This window comes from Hypomesus transpacificus, chromosome 9 (genome assembly GCF_021917145.1).
Source record: "Hypomesus transpacificus isolate Combined female chromosome 9, fHypTra1, whole genome shotgun sequence".
NCBI lineage: Eukaryota > Metazoa > Chordata > Actinopteri > Osmeriformes > Osmeridae > Hypomesus > Hypomesus transpacificus.
This window is the reverse complement of record NC_061068.1, coordinates 8,508,803-8,534,204: the sequence shown is the minus strand read 5'-3', so window position 1 is coordinate 8,534,204 and position 25,402 is coordinate 8,508,803. Positions and strand designations below refer to the sequence as shown.

At 39.6% G+C, this 25,402-nt stretch overlaps 1 protein-coding gene across 1 annotated transcript; it reads left to right on the top strand.

The window, feature by feature from the left end:
- Positions 1-10,239: 10,239 nt before the first annotated feature.
- On the top strand, positions 10,240-25,015 carry hdac11 (histone deacetylase 11). The gene is made up of 11 exons (XM_047025373.1): positions 10,240-10,661; positions 11,052-11,102; positions 11,268-11,416; positions 11,769-11,869; positions 12,884-13,000; positions 15,299-15,341; positions 18,145-18,221; positions 18,436-18,498; positions 20,924-21,020; positions 22,493-22,671; positions 23,230-25,015. Exons 1-11 carry the CDS (start codon positions 10,615-10,617, stop codon positions 23,464-23,466), a joined length of 1,161 nt encoding a protein of 386 aa, XP_046881329.1. The 5' UTR covers positions 10,240-10,614; the 3' UTR covers positions 23,467-25,015.
- The last annotated feature ends 387 nt before the right edge of the window (positions 25,016-25,402 follow it).

Genomic DNA, 25,402 nt, shown 5'->3' with positions numbered 1-25,402 from the left:
CCAGCACTATTAACATCTGTGGTGGGCTTGTCATCAGAAGAAGACAGGTGTCAAAAAGCCCCTACGGCATGTGCTCCTCAATAAAACAACACAGGAAAACAAGCTTTCATGGCTTTATACAATATGAATACATTTCAAAGCTGATCTCAAATGTCATGCTTCATATGAACTACAGCAGCACAGGCAGTTTGCACAGGTATATCAGGCAGTCTCTAAGCCAGCATATTATGGTATTTTGTTCAAAGCAAACATTTAACATGAATCAACAATAGATACTAGTAGGACATCTTAATTTGTGCAGCAAACAGTATTTGACCATTGTTCACTAACTTTTAGACACAAGGTGTGATCAATGTGTGTCAGACAAGCCCCTTAGCAGAGTCACACCACAGGCTGAATGAAGAGGAAATGTGTTGGACAAACTGATGGATTTTGTGTGAATGCTCCCACTGAGTTAGGGTCTTAAAGAAAGACAAGCTGTCTTGCCCTTTAATGTATGAGGTCTGCCTTATTACGGCTAGGCTGCCCTCCAGTTCTGGCAGCACTCAGACCTGGCTGTATTGTTAGTAGAACGCTTGACTCTGTTGCAGCTGAAGAAATAATAGAACAGATCACTATCGTACACCAAATCAACAAACAAGCCTGGATTCTACAAGAGATTTGTTGACAGAGAATTCATAGGATATTTTGTATTATTTTTATATCAGTGGCATCATATTATGTAAATAAATACATTTGTTTGGTGGGTCAAGTCAGGCTTCAAATCAAGCACGTCTGATAAAAAAGATAACAACTCATCATGCACTGATACAGAAGAGTGGACAAAAACCTAAGAAAGAGACAAACAGTTAAACATAATAGAATATTTGTGAGTAAAAATATCTGAAAAGGAATCACAGTACGACATATTTTGAAATGGAACTGTTGTGAAAACCATTTCAAAACTACTTTATCTAGTAATGCAGAGGTTATAAACATTGTCCTTTCAGATTTGATATACCGGCAAATTGTGTGCGTTCAATACTTTCATTACAGGAGGATTGATTCAGTGAATACATTAAACAGGCTGCTCTTATCTTCAACAATGCCATACTGTTCTTTCTCCTGGGCTTCTAGCTTTACAAATCTGATATAGAGGAACATAATGATTGAGCACTGTTCAACCTTCCTCCATGCAGTCTCATTATGTAGGCTTCTGGCACAAGTTGTTATTCATAGACATATAGCCTGTTGACACCTCCAAGCTCTACCGGATGACTTTGGTGTACGGCTCTGCTATTTAATGTGCATTATTGTCTCACCAACATACCACCACTGTCAATATGTGGCTGCCTGCTATCTCTCAAAGCTGAGGAAGAATAAAGCCCCTCCCATCATGGCCATAAATCAGCCGAGTCTCTGAGCTGACAGACAACGTGTGAGAGAACCCCAGCAGACACAGGAAGTGACCCATAGAGGCACAGAGAGGCCGGTGTAGGGCAGCAGTGTACATACAGCAATGTATACACCAGGGGTCAGGAATCACTGAAAAATAAAATGCCTATGTTTCCTCTAGTAGCATCAAGATGGTGTCCCTGGACTAATTCTTCATCGTAGTTACTGAGCTTCAGGATACTGTTTGTTATATAACCTTGCTCATATTCTGTTTGACTTCTAATAGGTCAGTCAAAAGAGCTAGCTAAGAGAAAATAAACAATGGGTCACAACAGAGAGTATTTCTCACAATGATTTGGAGAAAGAAAGATTGCCTCTCCTCACAAGAAAGAAAACCTTTGTCACATTGATTGCTTCTATAAAATGGGGGTTTATTGCACTTTCATTATATTGCATATTATTCATACCGAGAGGAATTATCATTGTTTCATTTGTTTCCTTTTCCTTTTTTCCACCTTTTTTTATACAATTGTAAATCATAGAACCTCTCAGCTACTTTTATTTTGGTGATTGTGAATTTTTTTTGCTCTTTAACAGTCATTGTTAGGCTAGCTATTTTTCTATCTCATGCAGATGACTCAATAGAACTGTGACAGGAATGAGTAAAAATAATGTCCCAATCTCACAATAGCTGTTCTAAGCACACTTTTAAATGGAGTGTTACTTGCCATATGCAATGGGGTAAAAAGGTATTGGTTTACAGGATATTCAATAGACCTTAATTATCTTCCAGATGTACTGCAGATATAAACACTCAACTGTTAAGGGTTAAGTGTTACGGAGCTGCCAGCACCATTAACCATTTAGTCATTTAGCAGACGCTAAACCATGCTTTGATGGTGGAACACACGGCTTGAAGCTAATAGCATTGAACAGCCACAACATGCCGTCCAATGAATAACACAACCTACCCCCATCATGTTGTCCCAGGGTGTTGCTCCAGTGGTCACACTTTGTGGGCCACACTTAGGGATTTCAGCCAAGAGGGTGTCTGTCAGTGTGTGACTGAGCCCAAGACTAGGGAAGCCAATTACTGTTCTGTACTATGATCCTGGTCTAACTGCTGATCCAGGGCAAGTCTGGAATCTGTGACCCTCTATACTGCTACCCTCCCCACCATCTAGCCTCTCTATACTGCTACCCTCCCCACCATCTAGCCTCTCTGGTCCGGCTGTTTCATAGATCTCGGTAGGTTAGGCTAGGTTTGTTCTGTTCTCAGAAAACCTCATCCTTTTATAAAGGAGAAATGGAAGCATACATTCTATTGATCTATTTTTGGTGTGCTCTGTATTTTATGATGGAAATGGTGAGGGCACAGATTCAGGTAAGTTCTGCAACATGCAGAGATACAACAAGAAAGTGTTTAAAACCAGAGTCAAGCTGATCTTTATCAGTTTTTCATGAATTTCCACACAAAATACTATCTACATTTAGTCATTTAGCAGACGCTCTTATCCAGAGCGACTTACATTACGTACAGGGACATTCCCCCTGAGGCAAGTAGGGTGAAGTGCCTTGCCCAAGGACACAGCGTCATTTGGCACGGCGGGGAATCGATCCGGCAACCTTCTGATTACTAGCCCGACTCCCTCACCGCTCAGCCATCTGACTCACTATCTTAGATTTTCTGTGCTAAATACTAAAATAAATACGCCACAGTTGTATAACCAAAAGGGATCATAATGTACACATAGGTACAAGCAGGAAAAGGTCAAAGATTAAGTGGCTGTTTAACTAAATGTGAGGTGTGCAAACACCCATGGGCAGTTTGCCAGAACTCCGGTAGTTCTATGCACAGACCATTCAAGGTAGAAATGGCTGCATATGTTTTTGGTCCAGATAGACCAGCTGTACTTTACGGAGTAGTTAAGTATTGAATATTCATCAACAGACCTCTGGTTGTGATACACCGATCAGCAGTATCTACAGAGGAGGGTGAAATAGTGGTGCAGTACTAGGCAAAGCCCCTTATCCCAGCTCTAGTGAAATACAGCTACGTTGGTACTGTAGGTGAAGATGGATTACTTGCCACTATAGGTATAACAACCACATGCTGATAACACAACAAAAAAACGATCCAAAATCGATAGTCTAAAAGATGTTAATGCAAGTCAATACATTCAATAAAAAAATAAAAAAATATAATGGATTCCCAACCTTAATTGTCATATGCTTTAAGTTTGAATTGGTTTTAATTTCATCGCTTTGTTCCAGTGTATCCAATGTTTCACATTATGAAAAATGTAATAAAAGAATGTTCATTCAGATTCATTCAGCAGATGAACTAGACTGGAGACTGATTGGTGAGCCTTTTGTAAAACTTTGATGCAAAATGTCCCACTGCACCTTCTTTTCAATTATTGTCCTTTTTGGAAGGGGGAGGGTAATCTTCTGAGATGGATCCCCATAAGACTTGTAATAGCATTGTAGCATTGTAATAGCCCTTCTACTTTCAATAGAATGCATCTCTCTGGTATTAACCTGTAAAGGTGACAACATCTCACTGGAGCCTCCATTAGCCTAGCTTTAACCTGCAATAGTAATTAGGTTCAAGGTTGTTGCACAATGCATAATGACTTATGAATGGGATGGCTATGCATGGGCGAGTTATGAATGGATGTAAACATTTATGGTTGACTGCACAGGAAATGTGATTGATGATGACACATCTATAAGACATGTACTTTTAGATAGCAAACATCACTTTACAATCTAAAGATAACATGTGCACAATACATTTTATCCCGCTTATTCCCATCAGTGACATAAATTGCAAAAAATACCACCTCAATTTTCTAGAAGGCTCAATTTGACTCCTGAAAGCAGAGCTAATTAATCCCATTTCAAGACGCTTTTTCCAAGAGACCTTGTCAGGCTGCACTGAAGGGGGTTGACTAAGATATGCTGCTGATATGAAAGTCGCATGTGCAGTAGAGCTCCTTGACGAGGATCTAGCACTGGGCTCGGCTCCTGGAAGACAGGGAGTGCAGTGTGGGTGGCTGGCTGGGTGGGGAGAAAGAAACTGTCCATTCATGCTTGAGCAACATCATTTACATTACAACCCAAATTCAACATGGTTTGACCTCAGATATAAGGGGAATTCCATAATGTGATTCCTCAGAAAGTGAATCTATTCTCAAATGATTTTATGAATATCACAATGAAGATGACAGTGAAGATCCCAACTTTTGCACTTTGCATCTGGTCTGTTTTTGCTCTCACACTGTATGTTTATTTTTGTGCACAGACACAAGCACATTCCTTAGATGTGAAAATGTATTTGGCAATGACCATGTTTCTGATTCTGATTAATGATCTAATCTACAGATAACCCACATAAAGAGCTCCAGGGCAAACACCCAGGAAACAAACCGCAGTAGACCCATGGGGAAACACATTGTTAGCATGCAGTCTGTGGTGGCCCAGTAGAGAATCCTATAAAATCAAGAATCTCTAGTGAATTTTTAAGTTAACCGTCTCCAATGGAAATAAAGGTCATTTTGAAACTAGACAAATTAGGTTAAAACTAAATCAAACAGTCTGCAACAGCAGAGCTTAGGTCTACCGTAAAGAGGGTGTTTCGGATAAACCTTTATAATTGTATGCAGTATTCTATGAGACTTTCGTTAGAAGAAACTAATAGCTTCTGTGTAATCCAATACGAATATAGTAAAATGGCAATAAATGTGGGTTATCTTATTTGGAGTTTCATCCATCCAAGATAGTGCTCCATCCTCACTCTCATTTAATACATTAAGGAAGTGACTCAACATAATGCTTGCTCCAATCTGCATTTGCAAATTAGTTGTCCCTGTGAAATGGGTTCATTAGACACAGTACTTACTGAAAAAACTATTAACCAAAGCAATCTTTATGTTTGATCACAGAAGATGATTGAATATTCACTGCTGTTATGTTGTGATAGTCAAATACTCTTTTCAAGGTTGACCCATAATATGAGCAATTGGGTTTTCACTGCTGTTATGCAACACATGTTAAATAAAGTGATTCTATTTCAAATTCACTATAACATTATGCCATTCCAATATACATGATTCTGAAGTGGACACAGACTAATTGCTGGGTCTCTGGTGGTTCAATTGACCACTGGGGTGTGAAAGAGAAGTCATTTCCCAGCTTGGGGCCCAGTGTGCTGGTGGTTGCCAGTTAGTGTCCTGTAGAGCCTCTTTACTGCACCACAACCTCCTGCTGGCTGCCTCCCTGCACACACACAAACAGCACATTAGCCTTCTGATGAGCCTCCACAAAGCAAAGCAATACAGTCAATTAAGGCTAGAGAAGCAATAACTGACAACCTGGGCTCAGCTTTCAGTAGCAATCACTTGGTTGCTTCTGCTTACCATAGATTATGCACAGAGTGCATCACCCACCCTGTAAATTATTTTATGTATTGACACTTGAATGGGGAAGGTGCGTGCTCTGCAACATGTTACAATTTTGACAATGCATGGGCTTTTATGTACCTGTAATGAGATGGAAAATGAGGGATTCTTATGGTGGTGGTGACTGAATATGTGACAAACAGATATCCCATGTTCTTAAGTGCCATAGATACATCCATAAAGTTCATTTAAATTATATAATGTGGCCTGAAATAAAAGCTCTCATTGGACTCAAAGTACTCTGTTGGGACCACTAACATAATGTATGCAGCATTTACGTAAACTATGAAAGTGATTGACTGCCCAATTTATAGTCAGCTGACATTCCCTAAACAAATCTGCTGCTTGGTGCATTACCACCTACCATCACTTCCATAAGTTAGAGAGCCCAGTTCTAGAACTCTCCATGCTCAGTGTCAGTTTCATTGTTAGCGTGACAGACACTACTGTCCCTTTAAGGCAGGGGTGTCGAGCTCCGGTCCTCGAGGGCCGCTGTCCTGCATGTTTTAGACGTTTCCCTGATCCAGCTCACCTGATTCGAATGAATGGTCGTTATAACAACCCTTTTAATTGAATCAGGTGTGTTGGAGCAGGGAAACATCTAAAACATGCAGGACAGCGGCCCTCGAGGACCGGAGTTCGACACCCCTGCTTTAAGGGGAAATGGACGACTGCACACTGGTAGGATGTGCCCTTTAGGCTTGGCATGGGCTGACCGGAGCAAATTGTTTGTAGTTAGTGTTACCTTTGTTATGCACCTTAGAGGTCCAGGCTCTGTATCCTGAGATAGGTATGCCTGAAACCTGCTTCATGGTCCAATGGGTATGATCTTCTGTAAAATAAGAAAGGTTTGGCCTCCTACAAACATGTTGTGCAAGATAATATGGCCCTCTGAGAGTTGTTTAGCAACACAGACAGCTCAGTGCAAGTGGAATGTCAAATTAAAAAAAATATTTGGCAAGGTTTCAGCAACAACATGTATCTTCTATAGGAACATATATTGTTTAGCTGAACCGTGCTTTTGTCTTCCAGGTGGATATTAAAGAATGTATTTAAATGTACCCCTTACAGAATGTTTGTAAATACATTTTAACCGTGAAGCCACATCTTCATTTGGTTGAACATAAGATGCGAGTGGGAAACGGATTGTTAAGTCCCCCGGTGGCACGTTTGAAAACCTTACCTCTTGCCAAACTAGCATGGTAAGTTACTTGGTCTATGTCAGAAATACCCTCCCCCCCATCCTGGAACAGAACCTCATGTTAAAAACATGATATGATGACACCGACTGAGTGAAGATGACTTGAAGACAATGTGCTTTGTGGTGTGACAATGAAGTCTGCCTCTCCACAGATGTTAAATTGGACATGATACGCTGTGCATATCTCCTCAACAGTGAACTGTGGGTTGCTGTACAAACCGTAGTTTACTGACAAAAACATCAAAAGGTAAAGGCTTCCTGCACTAGAAGATAGAAATATATGAGAGCTCAGTGACACATACACAGACTTCTCAGGATTAGACATATAGCAATTAGATAAAGTGAACTCTTCTATTAAAATAGGATCATTTTAATATATCCACTGAGAATAGGGTAGGACTTTGAGCTGCAATATTGGAGATAGATGAATACAATATAGCAGACAATGTATATTTGTCGAACCAGAAACGCTGAGAGTGATAAAAAGTGAAGTGAAGAACAACAACGATGTTTCTCATTTGCTTCTCTCTTTGTATCTTAATACAGATGACATCCATTAACCACCAACAGCTTCTTTCCCACCACCCGACTCCATACCATCAATCACACCAACAGCCTCAGAGTTTCCTAATTGATACACTGGATCTCTTCTCAACAGTAAATGCAAAATAAGTCTTAAGTACATTTTCTCTCTGGCAGTAATATCTGCCAAAATAAACAAAGTAGTAAAATGTTTGAAGGAATGGTGAGGTTCAGAGTAAAGGTCTTGTTTATGTGAAAAGCACTTCTTAAAACCTGGGACACAAGCACTTGTCTATTTATCACCATCATTGACTGAATACCAGCCTTAATGTCAGATTGTCTTGGGAGAATATAACCAAATTATTTGGGTAAGCCATTCCCTGTTCAGCCGGATGTCTTGGCTGGGGCTAAGATTCTCCCATAGCATGTAACACAAATGTAAGCTCATCAATTACACAGACACACACGCAATGTGTAAACATGATCAATCATTCACTTTAGTGCATTCTTTGACAAACGGCCAGTGAGCGATGCATAGTAGAGAGCCTTGTCAATGCAGGAACAAAGCCACATCATGCACTATGTTTAAGAAAACAAACAGAGTTTGTACACACACAAAAATTGAAAAATGTTGTATTATTGTGTGTATGTATACATATCCTCTCTGAGATGTTTTGCTTGCATTAAAGATGTTTTCCCAGTGCCTTAGCTCTTCAATACAGTACCTCTGCCTGCTGGGCAAACATCAGAGCCAACAGAAGGCCTCATACATCACACACCAACCACTCTCCTGCTACAGCCTTCACTCCCAGCAGGCAAGAGAAACATTACAACTAATCAATGTTGGTGTGGGCTTGAATTAGAGAAGGCAGACAGTATGAATTTTATTTGAGCTAAATACAGTTTAAAAAAAAATCTCTCAACAAAGTGCACATGTAGTGCTTTGATGTGGATCAGGTGGAAAAGCCCTGGACCTTCCACCTTCAAATAAAGAGCATTATTAAGGTCATGTTTATGAATGGAGTCTGCTAGCTACCTTTACTGTCATGTACTCCTGAAGGCTCCTGCCAGGTGAGTGACTGCTATGTTGAAGTGGGGCCAGCTGTCAGATGAATGGCAGGATGATAAGGATTCTGTGTGTGGTAACAGCTCTGTGACGGCCATGCAGTTTGTCTGCTGGTCCCTCCCCAAGCTCTGTAATACACTCTCACCTCCAGGCCTGTCATGGAAATACCCCTTTGAGTGACAGGGGTCGAGTCTCCCAAATTCTCATGTTTTCACTTTCCTCAATATAGAGTCAAATGTTACCACTATGTATACCATGTTTTGTGGGATAGCAGCTGAGGCAGAGTTACACTTTAATGGTCTGGAGTCAAAGTAATTGTCACGGGAATTATGCTGAATGCTCAACCAATAAAATACAACTATTTATATGACTATCAGGTATTGTAATACTGTATTTGAATTTGAAACAAGGGCATGCATAGTTTAGATCAAGGGCTGTTCATGGCTGGAATGAAGGAGGGCTAGCTCAGAGGTTGGTACAGACAGGAACCGGAGTGTGGAGAGACAGCCTGAGGGAGGGGCCGATCTGGGATGACAAAAGAGAGAGGGCTTCTAGTGATTACTGCCAGGCTCTGGCAAAGTGAAACACATAACAGATAAGAACTGAAAGCTATTGTTGCAGCTTGATTCTAGATTCTCTCCATCACACCCAAGCTCTGTGAATAGCAGCCAGAGAACTACATGCCAGATGGACTAACACAGTTGTTTTGGCATCTATTAACAAATAGCCATTTTAGGAACTTTATCTTTAACATTTGCTTTTTATAAAACATGACATACAAAAATGTTTTACAAATTATTCTAAAAATGTTACAGCAGCAAGATAAATCACAAAAACTGCCTGTATGGGGCTTAAAGTACCTTTCAGTGTGCTTATGATTTAGAACAATATTGCTTCACAAAGGGAAAAGCACATTTGAATATGATATCTAGAGTATCCCATTAATCAATTTTGAAGGAATAACCCCCTTTGCATTTGCATGAGATAATTGCTCCTTCTGGCTGATACACAGCAGATAATGGTGTGTTTGGAAAAACTGTGAGAAACACACAAGCATCCTGCAATTTTTTTTGAAGTTGCTTTAGCACCATCTGCAAAACAGCCTACAGCTACAGCACTGTTATGTCCATATGGTGTTTTCTTCGGTGGGATACCAGTACTACTCAGATACTTGTTTGATGTTCTAAGGATGGGTTTTTGGTACACAAATCCAGCAAGTGGTGTGTGGTATGGCTATTGTCTTGAGCAATGAGTGTTGAAGATTTAACCTCCAATTTAAAATCCGCTCAAATAGTTATTCTTCTTCGTCATTTGTTGACCACGCAATTGGAAGATATTCAGCTTTAGCACATCAATGAAACAGACGAAGCAGCATCATTATTACGCAAGCCCAATACGGAGAACTATTTATAGAAACATTGCCTTTGGATGCATCTGCCAAGAGGCAGGATTAGAAGCAATTCACATAATTCAAGTTTTCAAGTTATTTCTTTCTTGGCCGTCACTCTGCTTTGCATTTGCATATTACAGTATTGGGCTGCACCGTCACGTTTACGAAGGCCTATGATGTTTTCCATAGTGAATGATAAGGTAGTTATGCATCGCATTTGGAAACAATGACTTTGAGTAGCGTTCGTCAGTTCGAGTAACCGCAAATCCTTTATCCTGCATGGATTAAGGAATGGGTTTAAAACTGCTTTCATATCGTGTCTCTGCAAAAAGTAGAACATACTAGCTACCAAAAACATAATGCACTAGCGTCATTATGTAATATTTAACCATGTTTTATCCTCTTCATGATAATGTAATGGGCCTGTACAACCAGTACGCGGCGAACGTAACACGATTGCAGTTGTGCGTGCGGTCGTGAGATGGGGTCTGTGTGAAAGAAAAATCGCCTCCCGGTTTTCAGACTACAAATTTAAGGCAACATGCAAAGTGATATCTCGCATTAACCACCTACAAGTTTTCCATTGAAGATCCTAAGCATGAGTCTTTGTTTACCCGATAGATTGAGGAGAGATTACTATGGCAGGTGAGTTTGACTAATAGCGCATTGTTTGTATTGTGTCATTACCGGCTAAATCCCATCTGCAGAAAATCTTATTAATGTTTTAAAATGTAGTAATATGTGTGAAATAACGATAACGAAACAAAAAAAGAGTAATTGTTTCCTTTGGAATTACGCCTTTAGAAATGCCAATGCGCATGTGCTGCTGGGAGAAAGAGATCTGGGTTATGTAGTTTTTACATTCTTCAGTCGCATAATCATAGTACAATATAATCAGGCAGGCCTGTCTGTTTCCCTAGATTTATTTCAACATTCGCATGGTTAAAAAGTATATACAAGTACTTACTTTTTGCATGCATGCAAATGCTAAAGAGAAACTGGTCTTTTCAATTTAATTTTAATTTTAAATAATAGTGTACTGCATGGAAAGATGTCTCAAAAAGAAGACAATGAAGCTGAAAAGTGGTAAGTTTATTAATGACATCAAGGAGGTAGGAAAAACGTTGTTATAACCCTTTAATTAAAATGCTTTTTATTCACAATAAGTCATCATTTCAAAATCCCCATAATTGGTATTCCAATAATTAAATGTACCGTAATAATTTGAAATGTTCATACTTGCTTTTTCAGCCTTCACCGCACTGAGCTGTACATTGAGGTCCCTTCAACGTGTATGCCCATAGTTTACTCTCCAGATTACAACATCACCTTTATGGGTCTTGAAAAACTCCATCCCTTTGATGCTGGCAAGTGGGGAAAAGTCATTCACTTTTTGAAAGGTAGGCACAACAAATGTACCATGGCAGACCACAAGTCAAGTGTTCTTGAGCAGGGCATAGTATAATTTATGGATGACTCCAATCTCCTCCTAGAGAGGAGTGAGTCAAGGTGTGGGAAAGGCTCCTTGAGAGGAGAGAATCTGAGCAGCGAAGCAGAGATAATTAGAGAGTGTTGAACTCCCTCAGGGAGCCTCTGCAGGTATTATACACAATGCTGTCCTGCCTTTTAGCTGAAGGAATGAATGTTTCTCTGGCAGGACTTTACGTGAACTCGTTGTCAACATAGTCTACTGTCCTTTTTGCACTTTTCAACACTCTGTTATGTGACATGTGACATGCTTTTTCCTCTCAGAGGAGCAGTTCATTACTGAGGGGAACCTAGTAAAGGCCCGTGAAGCTACTGATGAAGACCTGCTCGTAGTTCACACCAAACAATATCTCAGAAAACTAAAGGTACTATAGGTAGCTGTTCTGTATCTTACATTGGGCACCAATCTCAAAGTTATCCCTTTCTCCTTCCTCCACATGTCCGTCCCCTCCTCCTCTTTTTCCATTACACACTGGAAGGTACTAATGAAGAATCATGAACAGAGCTTAAGGATCATAAACAGATGAATTGACCTGAGGCTTTATGTTTAAGGATCCTCTGGGGAACAAGAATTAAGGTTAATGCTTCATGTGTAAATCGTGAAATCCAGTTAAGTTTTTTATTTGATTTTAAAAGGGCTTTCTTGTGCTTTCCCTATCCTTTACCATATTGTTATTCAAGCAGTGATGGACAGAGTGAGTACACAATTAGAATGCACCAGATTATCCCATGGGGGCCTTGATTGGCCACATCCAAATCAATCAGGTCACAGTATGTTGAGCAGATCTCTCAGTTCTCTCAGCGGCTTCCATGAATAATACCCCAAATGAGTTGCTTGGTTGGATGGGGCAGACACAGTGGAGGAGGCATCATTGTTGAAATGCATAAGAAATCGAAAGCAGAACCTAATCAGTTATTTCTGCTGAGCATCTCTAGTCTCTCATAAGTACGTAAAGAGGAATTCTGACAAAGTGTACTGTAGGGATGCCACAGACGGATATTAAGTTGTGTCCTAGAATACCTATGTATTTATTCTCTCTTCTTTTAATGCATGCAGAACCATACAGATCTTGGAGAGCCCAAGAGAGGTACCTCAGTGTTCTGCTGTGAAAGAATGCATTGATTGTATATTTCCTTGCATCATATTTGAGATGGGAGTCATGACATGATAATATGATTTTGCCACCAGAGTCCTTCTAAAATAGTCACCAAATTCAAAACCAGATGTACAGAATCTATCATAATTCATTTCCCCATAGTGTATGTTATCATACTGGATGTTTCGTACTGTCAGCTGGTGGCAATCTCCTGTATAACTGCTATTAATTTTGGAAAGGTGTGAACTCGTTCATATTTATGGCGTTTTGTTTGCATTTTAGTGGTCACTAGTAGTGGCAACCATCACAGAGATCCCTCCACTCCTGTTCCTGCCTAATTTCCTGGTGCAAAGGAAGGTGCTGAGACCTCTGCGGACACAGACCGGAGGGACAATAATGGTAGGATTTGCATGGAATCAAAAAAAGATATACCATAGATTAATGAAGTAACACTTCCTGTCATGAGTCACTTTAGAATGCATTAGAAACACATTCACCCGTAAAAAACATATTACCTTCTAGTGAAAAGGGCTGTTTCTCTCAGAGAAGCTATTTGAGTTATCCAGTATTCAGGATGACACCTTAGCTCCTCATGACTCACTCTAGAACGTTGAGTAGAGCATAAGAGGCTCATAAGTACCTTGTACGGCCTTGTACATGTCTCTATTATTCATTATAGAAAGCGTTCGTAGGAAGTGTTGCCAAACACTCTTTTAACCTTTCTTTAAATTGTAATAATAAAAAATGTTTATGCTATGAAATGCTTCAGCAATACATTATCAAACTCATGCCTTTAAAGAGGTGGTGAGCTCTGTAATATTTCGATTTAATGAGTTGTACCTTGATTAATCTCCCATATTGGAGACTATTGGCCCAAGATTATGTTGTTGTGGTGCCTGTCTTGTCCAGGACAACTTGTTCCAGAAATGTGTATAGAAGTCATAAGAGTCAGTACTGTTCTACTCTACATATAATCGCCTGAAATAGTTTAGCTACTGAATGCTACCTTTTTAAAACAGTATTAGCTTTAGCCATGTTGGCAAAATTCATTCTACTCGACGTTTTGTGAAAATGCCAGTATTTTTAAGGACACGGTGCAAAGCTTAATTTTGGGCCCACACCTGAGGGAGATAGCATTTAACCTTGGGAAGAGCCAGCTGCTTTCATGGTTCTGAACATCTGGGATAAAGGCGCTCCCAGGGATTTAACAGTACAGGTAGCAAAACCGCAGAGGGAAAAGTACTCATTTGAAATAACTCCATGAGCACAAATTACTTTGTACCCCTCTTGCTTAGGAGATACAAGTGTAGTTCTGTAGTTCTACTGAGTTTCTGCTCCTTGTTATTTGGTAATTGTATTCATTTTCTGTTTTATATTAATATAGTGTTTTGTATTGATATAATGTTTTGTATTAATTACACAGTTGCGATAAGATCAAGACTGGTTGCGCTGTCAATATTACTTGTAACTCAAGTTATGGTTTGGTTGGCACTTCCGTTCCAACAAAATCCAATTCACCAATTACTGATAGTTTTGCGTTATCACAAGCAATTTCAAAGCCTACTCATGTAGTCAATGTGATGGAGATGAGCTTTCTCAGTTTTTTCTCTCTTGCTGCAGCATCACACCCATGATTGGGGCTATTCTGGTAGTACTGGTTACGGCATATTCAGCAGAACATGTGAGAGGTGTCTTTCTGGCAAATGATGCAAAAAAATAATATGATTACGACATTTCTTTCATTTGCTTCCCAATCGGTATCACCTAATCCTAATCGCCTTTGACTAGAGTGAGTGTCTTTCTCCCTTGGTAGGGTTGAGTGGCACAACCCAGGCAGTGTGCATGCATACATGCTAATATGTGTTATTACTTTTCCATCAGCGAGACATTGGCTTTTACACACAGCCCTCTCAACTCTCGTCTCCTGTCTTCAGGGTTCCTGTAAACTGAGTGCCATTGGGAGCAACTTCTCAGCTCTCTATTTTAATCTAAAGAAAGGTTTCATCTGTCTGTGAAATGAATAGCTGCTATGGAGCATCTAACAGTATGGCTTTTTACATACTTTATTCTGTTGCTTGTCTTTGGGGGTTTGCATGGTGTTTTAGCACTACCGTTAGATGGTACCACTGCATCCACAAGATTCCTAAGAAAGCAAAAAAACGTTTTGCATTTTAAAACATACAGTAGTTTTTTTTATGATCAAGAATGATTTATTCTAAATGACTGGTTTGAAGCATTTAAAGTAGTTCCAAATAGATATATCAAAAAACGTGATTACTTGGCATCAACTGTGATTAGATAACATGCAGAGCCACACACGGATCACAGCCAGGGGATTTAGCCAGAATCTTAGTGGTAAAAGCCAAGCAGTCCTGTAGTCTTGGGATAAGCCATTGTTGTGTAGAGTGTATCTTAACTCATTGTTGGGCATGATGTAATTGTCAAGGAGTAACTGCTCCACCTGTGCTGATCTGAAGAGTTGCTTTCTGCTTTTTACGTGTTTTGCTCTCTAAGATTAGGTCATGACATCAAGCACATCCACTGAGCACCAACTCACTACACTAGAAATACTTCGATATCCCAGCTAAAGATTAATGCTATTTTATGGGAGGACGTGACTAACATGATTAAGAATATTGAAGCATTGTATACTTCTGTTATTCTAAGCAATGAAAAGAAATATTGTATTTTTTCCAGGCAGGAAAGCTGGCCATCGACCGAGGATGGGCAATAAACGTAGGTAAGTTCAATTTCATTAATTCTTTCAGAGACGGACCTGGCCTGTAATTAGACAATCAATCTTTGTGCACCCAAGTGGGAAGCCTCTAATGTGGGGACTGGGAAACCCACTATATTCAGTTCATTGACTACACCGTGACATTAAATCTATTGCTTCCCAACTTTATAATAAAGGCATTTTTCTTTTTTAAATTGATGCCAGATTACTTTTTTTATAATTGAATTTGGCACTTTATTGGACAAAGATAACTAAAAGGGCTACCAGTCACTTTACAGAGACTGTGTGAAGAATGGCAGGAGAGAAGGGCTTCTGGCTTTGTCTCTCCTCTACACAACCATCTATAGTCAAATGGGGTTATCTAGTTGTGATTAGCAGGAGGTCTTTGATTAACCAAGGATAGTTTTTTCAGATTTGTGTCAACTAGGAGAGGAAATTGCATCATCAGACATTTGTAGCTCTTCTGCAGCTCTTGCTTACTCAGCCACTTAAAGCTCTGTTGATGAATCAGGAAAATATGTATTGTTGTTTTGCATCAATAAACACAATTTTAATAGAGAACTGAAGGCGATTTAAAAGCATACAGAATATGTATGGATTTTTGCCTACTTCTAAACAGTAAGGATATACTGTAGGTGGATGAATAATGCCTAAAGGATCATTTTGGTGGGTTATTTTATGCTGCTGAAAATGGTATGATAATCAAGTTCCCCCCAATCTCTTATTACTATATGCAACTCCATAAAACTATTTAATTAGCTTAACCACAGACGGGCAAAGGGGACTGTAGCTCTAACCTGAATACATATGAATGACTCCAATTTAAAGGCCACTTCGTAATCACTCTGTCCCCAAAGACCCAGAAGTCACTTTGGGTGTGACCATTCTGCCGCTCTTCAGTCATGCAACCTTCTCATGGGTATCTCTCCAGCCTCCGGGCATTTGATATTTGTCTTGCCACTTCAGCTGCGTTTTGAATAGATTCCGCAAAGTTTGCCATGGAGTAGGCGGGGCCAGTAATGGGTGTGTCGGGAGTAGGAGCGCTGCACGAGAACAACGTTTTCCCTCCTCCCAAATGATCTTCTAATCAGCAATTTCTTACACTACGCAATTTTGCAGAACCACAATTTGTATAAATACCAGTCATCAGTCATTCAATAAAATGTATTCATAGATCAAGGGTTTCTATTATGTTCACGTTACTCAAGTCTACTGTGTGCATTTACCCCAGATGGGCACATGATTCTTTTATATTACAAAATTAGCTTCTGCCTTCCAGGGTGAAGCTATGGATGAGTGGCAGATAGGAGACAGTAGAGACCTGGCTCATCACACAGTATTAGTCCCCACCTTTTCGAGACAACAAGCATGCTATCAATGCTGTCCATGTCCCTAGTTGTAATAGAAAGAATTGGGGGCATAAAAATGCCTTTCAGATTGGGGACTACAATACAGTCATCAAAACTATAGTGCTTCCTTCATGAAATGCACAAATCAAATCCTATGCCCATAAATCTGTACCTCTAACCCTCAAGGAAGACAAGGAAGAACAAAAACTAAATGTAAGAAACTTTGGGAGAAGCAATATAGTCAGGGATCCCCTATTCCAGAGATGGTTGGTGTTACACAGAGTGGCATTTAGGCATAGTACATTTAGGCAGGAAGAATAGAGATAAAAGTAAACATTTGTATGCCTTCTCAATATTGTTATATGATACACACTTGTACTGTATATTACAAAGTAGATACTATATGCACAGTTGGCAATGTGATGGAGAGCAAGATTAGTTTATGGCAAAAAAAACAGGGTATCACACCCACAGCCCAGGGAAATAGAGACACTTTGGCCAAAATGATGTTTCCTAATTGGGAAGTGAATGCCCATAGACGTCATAGCAGAAAAGAATGTTGGCGTGTTATGGGACATAGGTTTGCCATTGGTCATGCATGCGACTTTGTCCGTGTCAAACCCATTCTTCTGGACTTGGAGGCCGAGACCAAAGCACCTATGGGAAACAATAAATCACATTTATTTGATCTGAAGTGTATTAATTACTAAGATAGATTATTTCCATACATGTATTTAACTGAAGACTCTACACAATTATTGGTCGGTTTGCAGATCATCAAGTATGAGTGTGATATCAACAGAAGTTTTACAATATAGGAAATATATTTTGGATACAGCTCATACCTGAGAGGTTCCTGCCTCAATCCCTCCAATTGAACCTGGCCTGCATTGCTGAAGTGTTTTCGAGCCCCCAGACAAAGATGCACAGTTTGATGACAGTTGCTGCTAAATCCTCACACACAGTTCTAGTAACAATCCATGGGGGATAACGAGTGTCTTCATAAATCTTGTATTGTTTTATCTCTACATAGGTGAACTTCCATCGCAGCCTTTTGAGTTAGGTTGTCTTAGTCTCTGCACTCACTTTTTTTTCACACAGACCCCGTTTGTACTGTCGACACGTTATTGGTTATAGGGACCAGCCAAATTCCAAAATGATTCAATTATTCAACACATGGTGGAGCCGGTCTCACTGACATACAAATACAATGGTGAGAAAACATACAGAGCAAGATATCAAATTATTTTCATTTTACTGGAGCTTTAGACTGTACTCTTGAGCATTAGACTGTACTCTTGAGCATTAGACTAACAATATACTGTTCTGCCATACGACACCTATTTTCAAACAAGAAAAAAAAGCAAATTATGGTTGTTTTGAACAATAAAAGTGTGCGATACACAGTGTGGTGGCTATATAATGTCCCTGACACTAAGCTTTGCCTTCTGTTCAAGGCGGGGGCTTCCATCACTGCTCCAGTGACAAGGGAGGGGGCTTCTGTGCCTACGCAGACGTCACACTTGCGATAAAGGTAGGGGGGGCAGGTCCTTTTATGTCAAGTTCTAGTCTAGTTGTTAAAAATGCATTAAGGCTGCATTAGAATGCTGGAATGTGTCAAATGTACTGTGTGAGGTGAAATGATGATTTGCAATAGACCTTATCCAGTATTGAAATTATATTGATCTACAATTAAAACAGGTACTCTTCATTATGAATGTTTTTTTTCTGGTATTTTCATATCTCAGTTTCTGTTTGAGAGAGTGGAGGGTATTTCCATGGCCACTATCATCGATCTGGATGCTCATCAGGTGAGCCATAGTTATTTCTTATCTGACTGTCAATAAATCCTTGCTTCTTCAGAAAAGGATGACAAGACCATCTGTTTTAGTGCGCTGCTCCATGAGAACACAGAACTGGCTCCAAGCAAGAGTTCACTTTCTCACACTTAGTTACTAGGCAATGAAAATCAGCTTTGTTAAAAGGGCTAAGATCATCAAAGGAATTGTTTTCTGTATGCAGCTTTTGATCACAAATAGAATTTCTACCTAGATGTTTGTAGTTTCTAATATAAAAGCTGATAAATATTATTCTGAGTTCACTTTTTTGTTTAATTTGAGTTTAATTTAGCTGTAATTTAGATCCACTGAGTGTGTATGTGATTGGGATCAAATTGTGAATATACTCTACCTCAACCATGGTCGTATATCCAGGACTACTTATATATATATACAATTATACAACATCGCATAGTTAAGAAGAGAAATTGGGCTCATACTGACTTTTGTCTCAGAGAGTGTAACTTTTTTCCATAGTAGGGCAAGATGAAAGTCAATGTTTTTGCCTCCAAGCTTCAGTACTTTTACTGCTCCACCACTCTGGCAAAGTCACATTCTGTGTGTGTGTGTGTGTGTGTGTGTGTGGGACTGGATGAGATCGGCACAACCCACCAAATAGGCAATCAACACACAGAGCATGGCTACATAACTAGCAGTCACAAACCAGACACCAGGCACATCATTCCCTGGTGCAATCTAGCAACTCACAGCACACAGAAGGACTGTGGTAAAGTAAAAACGTTCTGGATTGGAAGAGGGCTGTTCTAAAGTAACAGTTTGGATTCAATGTCAATACAATATCTCAGAGGACCTATCTGACCCTGTGGAGATAGTCAGTTCAGTATTGTCATCAGTAATATGCTAACTCAAGGACCACTGTGTCTTCATCTTGTTGCTATATAAAAAGTCTGTTCTTATTAACGATTTTCCAGCGCAGCATTTTTGTTGACATTTTAGGAGGCCTGATTAGCATATTTCTGTCCGACTTGTGGTGCATTTAAGATGACTCATATCCACAACCAATTAGTCTTGCAAAGATTGTTAACATTGACAGTGGTTCAAGGTTGCCAAGGTTCATGGCACATTTCCAAAGTACAGCTTTATTCATTTTGAAGCATGGCTTGATCCTAATGATCGTTTCTAACTATTGACTTATGCAAGAGATCCAATCAATACTCATGCAGTAAATAATTCATGAAGGCTGTCCAGAAAACAAAAGACCAAATCTGCTTGACGGCATAAAAATGTACCTAAAATGCCCCCTCAGCACAGTTTAGTGAAGGAGGAAGTGTTTTGGGGGTGGTGAGTTTGTGAAGATCCCAATTAAGGTGCTAGCATATTACACTCTGGAGTGCTCTTGTCTCTGCACATGTGAATTCAGATTATGGCTAAATTGTGCTTCTCATTTAATGAGACAACCAATTGCTTCTGTAAAATCTCAAGCCGGCAAGATTAACAAACATTACAAGGTCACCGAGAGAGTGGAATCTCACGCAACATCACAGTGTTCAAGACACATAGTGTACACATGTATCTTAACATCCACATGCAGATATCCAAGCATGCCTGATGAAACACCATATCAACACTTATTTTATTCCTTTTTACAAAATTCCAATAGAGGGAATTTTCTTCTGTGTCCAAACTAAGAACTATGTACGTTTGACTGAAGATAATCCCTCTCTCTCCCTGAGACAGTCAAATAATGCAGTGATCGATTATTTTTTTGCAGTGATGGAAGTCTTCTGTTGTCATTTCACATGGATGAGTCTCTCCCATGTGGAGGACCGTTTTAGGATGTTCTGTGTTGTACAATCCTGTGTCTGCTTGATGAATGGCCTTCAGCAGTCTGATTAGAGATCTATGGATACATCTGTTCAGATCTAGAGGATGTGAATGTCTTCACTGAGCTTCACATCCCTGGATCCCTCAAAGCCCTGCAGGCTGGCGTGGACCAAATGGATCAGCAGGTCCATTTCTTCTGCCTCTGAGGCATTAATACTGAGCCTGGCACCCAGACACTTAAGATGACAAATGGGTGGGTAGAAGTAAAGAAGGCTTGAGTTACTGTGACTTTGGTATGAGTTTCTATGCCCATGGACATCCCAGCAATATGCATGTCCCATATTACCCTTCACTCTCAGAGGCCATCAGAGTTAGACACATTTCTCCAAATGGAATCTGTGAACACTGGAATGTAACATGATGTATAGGATGGGCATGTAATTTGTATGCACCTTTCGATGTACACCCCAATGGGTACACCAGTGCCCACCAAAGATGTACGGCACTGACATACAGTAATAGTTTATGGGTCTGGTGTTTACAGGTCTTATTCTTACCCTTATTCCCTTACTTGATTTTGCTTTATGTCAGTATGTTCCTCACTGTGTTACAGGGAAATGGACATGAGAGGGACTTCCTGGAAGACAGACGGGTTTTCATCATGGACGTCTATAATCGCTACATCTATCCTGGAGATGGCTATGCCAAGAGTGAGTCAAATCACAACATCTTGTCCGCTTGTCCCTAGCACCTTCTGGAAGCACACATGACACTTCTTACAAAATACAATTTTCCTAAATGAAATAAATATCAAAAATATATATTTTAATCAAGGTGACCCAGTGATCTTTTGTGCTTTAATCAAACTAATGCTGTGGCTGTTGGCGGCGCACACTAGTGCGATGCATGTTGGCGGTATCTGTTACTGGCGGCAAATGCTAGTGCATTGGTGGCTAATAAGATGCAGTTATTACTTGTGAGATCTATGGTTCCATTGCTTGGTGCAGCTCTCCATGGCGGCAAACTTGTTTATATATTTATATTTTTAGTTGCAAACCCCTCATCCAAACAATTCAGAGGTGACACTGCAAGTCCCTGGGTCCGAGCAATGCACATGGAAAATGTCTACTTCATACAGTGCCCAGTTCTTGAGACACAGACAGACAGACAGACTCACACAGACAGAATTCCGGCCTTTCTAGTTAGATGAGAAGAGTCTGCTGCTCTGAACAGGAGAGCTGGTTTCTCCTCTTGTTCTAGCCCCTAGATGTCACTGACTGCCATTTGAATTAAGCTTAATTATTCTGTTTGAAATTCTGTTGATCCATCCACACAAGTGCAGCACCTCTGCTCACAGATTGCAGTATATCTGTCACCTAAGACACCATTTAACAATAAAAGCATAACACACTTTGTCTGTCAGTACAGTGAAGATGACAGAGAACACATACAATGACTTAATCTCACCATTAAGAATACTCACTGTCATGGTTGTGTGGCTTTATTAAAATGAACTTTAGATTTTATAGTTTTAATTGCATGCTACTGTACTCTTTGAATAATAGGAGATAGTTTTATATAGCTCCTTGTGACAAAGTTAACGTAAAACCATGCAAATTCTGTTTTTTCATTATAAAGCCCTTAGAACCTCAACCTGCTTTGTGTTTTCTCTTGCAGAGAATAATTTATCTTGCGTTTGAGTAACTTGAAATACAAAACACCGTAGTAGTGGACACTGCTTTCCCACAAGTCCTCATATGTCATTGAAAGTCTTAATTGCCAGTTAAACAGCTGCTAATAATCTTCAATTCAAATAGTCAAATGAATTGTTTCTACCCATTCTTTACTTAATTATGGAATTGAAGAGACAAAAGCCAATTAACTTCATTTTTTTGCCAATTACATACTACATAATTATTTTATATACTGTACTTTATATAGTAATTAAGTGGGGGAAAAGACACTTTGCTCATCTGAAATGTGTTTAAGGATTTAATAATATGTTGCTTAGTTACATTTCAAGCCTGTAGAGAAAGCTCCACTTTGTTTTACACCTTCTGCAATGCATAAGCCACTACAATCAACTTTTGTGACTTCAGTTGTTTATTGCACTATCCAACAGTATTACTGTGAGTAAAAGTGCATGATAAAAGACATGACAGGACTAACCATGTCTTGTCAGGGGCCATTAAGAGGAAGGTGGAGCTGGACTGGGGGACAGAGGACTCTGAGTACCTCCAAAAGGTGGAGCTCCACTCTGAGGGGGCCCTCAATGAGGTGCGGCCGGATATCATCATCTACAATGCTGGGACAGACATCCTGGATGGTGACCCCCTCGGAGGTCTGGCCATTTCTCCACAGGTACTAAAATAGGTACACAGACACTGCAGAAGCAAAGATAAGGCATCACTTAGTTTTGGTGATTGCCTTGTATTCTCGATATTATTTTAATGTAATGTAAACAATAAAACATTTGATACAAAATCAATCATATATTTGGAAGCCACAGTGGACTTCAGGTGAACATCCAAAATAGATTTCAGTAGTGAAATTATTGTCTTTTATTTTCCGGCTGATATAACAATAACCAGAAGCTATTCATATGTGAAAAATGTGCACTCCCAATTTTTGGATAGGAACCAGCCCCATGACTTTTTTTCATCATGACAGATGAGATCCCACCCAGTCCCTAGAGGAACAGAATATCTGTCTTTCCTCCCAGGTTCCTCTCTGTTTTGCTCCCTCTTATGAATTCATGAAAGATCAGCCAAATTCTTTAGGGGACACAAACATACAACACAGATGCAAACATCACATTATCTGCCCTGCAAGATTTAGACAAGCTGGTTTCCATCATTGTTCATGAAAAGACTGACAGACCTCTTGTCTCCCCTCCCCTCTCCTCTCTCCTCTCTTCAGGGGATAGTAAAGAGGGATGAGATTGTTTTCAGGGCAGCTAGGAGACGGGGCATTCCCATTCTCATGGTGACGTCAGGGGGATACCAGAAGAAGACGGCCCGCATAATTGCTGACTCCATACTCAACCTGCAACGCCAGGGCCTCATAGGGGATGACCAGGGGACGGGGTTGGAAGAGGGGATAGGGCCGCTAAGTTTTACCCACATGTCTGCTGGGTCAGTACTCAATGCCATCTGAATGCGTCTGATTCTGGTTTACATCTGTGACTGCAGTAGTTTCATTGTATAGATAGACTTACTTGATGTGCAGATACAAAGGAGAAGAGTGTTGGGCTACCATATCAGGCTGGGACAGTACATTGTAATGTTGGTACTAAACCTGTTAATATTTCACTACAGTGGGATTCATTGGATGAGGGGGTTTACACATTGCCTGTTGCACATGCAGAACAACAACAGAAATAATTTTAGTGGATGGTCTTTCAATTTTGTATGAGTTGGCAAAGGGATTCAAAGGGAATAATGACTTCTGTACAGATATCTAGACTTTTTCACAATATTGACAGTTCATAAATATTTCATAACGAGAGAATAATTAGTTTTTGATTCATTTCAATGAAAGTCAACATTCCAGAAAGTAATTACTTTGTACGCCATGAAATCAGATTACCAGAACAGTAATGAAAGATTTCATATTGTAATCCTCTGTATCCCAAGATTTATACCAGTATACTTGGTTTATTTTCTTTAGTTCATTATTTTCTTACCTGATTCAAGTCAGTCTAAAAGCAACGTAATTACACGAGTGAGTGGAAATACAAGGGATGACTAATGTTTCTGTCTTTAATCACTGATTTTGTGTTTCTAATGACAATGGTGTTTGATTAATGAACCATAGATACCTTTGCACTTAACAGTTTACTAGTGTCTCTACTGTAGCTGTGCTTGTTGTGTTTCATATGAGCCTTCCCTCTTTGGTATGACAAGGTAATAGCATAAGACTAAGACCTTTCCAATGGGACCTGAAACGAAATACAATTGTTGTTCTTGTTCTTTGTTTTTATTCTTCTCATAAAAATGTCATATTGTGAAAAAAAGACAGATTGTAATGTTTCTGTTATCTTGAGATGAAAATGGTGATGAACAAGCCTGTGCCTTCTCCATTCTGTGAATTTTGTACCATTAATGCAAACTTTAATTTGTATTTTACTGTTTGCCATGTTCACTCATGGTTGTGAGCAGATGTCCCTGGAGTTGTATAAATGATAGGGGCTTGACTGATTTATCCACAGGTTGAATAATTGAGCACCTGGAACTATTTTCCAGAGTGAGCACTTCACAGAGAGGCAGAGATTCTCCATGCACTGTCGAGCCCTGAGATAACACTGTCTGGTCGGCTCTTCTGTTTCTTCAACTCTGTTGAGGTCAAGTCAAGTACATTTTAATGTGTTAACTACACAAAAGAAACATGCCTTGATTACAAAGTAAAGGTACTAGCACAGATTCAGGGTTAGCTCAATTGAAAATGTCATTTTACCCATTACATATTTTTGCTCTTGCTCTGTTGCTTCCACACACACAGTGACTGCACCAATCCTTCACAAACGGAGTGAAATCACAAGCCCATTTAGATCTTCCTCTTGAGTACCAGGTGCTTGAGTTGAGTGTGAGAAGTGTTCATGAAGGTTTTCCAAAGGAGACAAATGTTAATGTTGAGGGTTCAAAAAGGAAATTATTGACCAATTGTGGTAATGCTGGTACTATGGTTTGAGAGTTGTATGATGACATGGACAATAAACTAAGTTATGGAATAAAATCCCTGAGATTTTTTTGAATTTTGATGTAAATTGATTTATTGTTACAGAATAGGAAGTGTAAACAGTCACACCTGTAAGGATTTTATAGGTATTGGATATGTGTTATCCTACATTAATGTCAATCTAGACCAATGAGAGGCGTAAAGAAAGGCAGAGAAGGGAGCCTGTATTTGAAGGACATGTCATAAAACATGAAATGTACACTTTCTCGGTTTTGGATATTGTTAGATGGATTACTAATCAGACGAACAATGTCATTGCTCATTTCAAGACTCTTTTAAGAAGTGTGCTGCTTGTGAATGGAGGTGGACACATTGTCATCATCTCTATATTTAGTTAAAACTCTAAAATAGCACC

Excerpts from the sequence above, each read along its gene's own strand:
- hdac11 (XM_047025373.1), top strand. The coding sequence starts at position 10,615 with ATGAGTCTTTGTTTACCCGATAGATTGAGGAGAGATTACTATGGCAG. Across the intron at positions 11,417-11,768 it reads AGTCATTCACTTTTTGAAAG|AGGAGCAGTTCATTACTGAG; the intron begins GTAGGCACAACA and ends TTTTCCTCTCAG. Across the intron at positions 13,001-15,298 it reads AGACCGGAGGGACAATAATG|GCAGGAAAGCTGGCCATCGA; the intron begins GTAGGATTTGCA and ends TATTTTTTCCAG.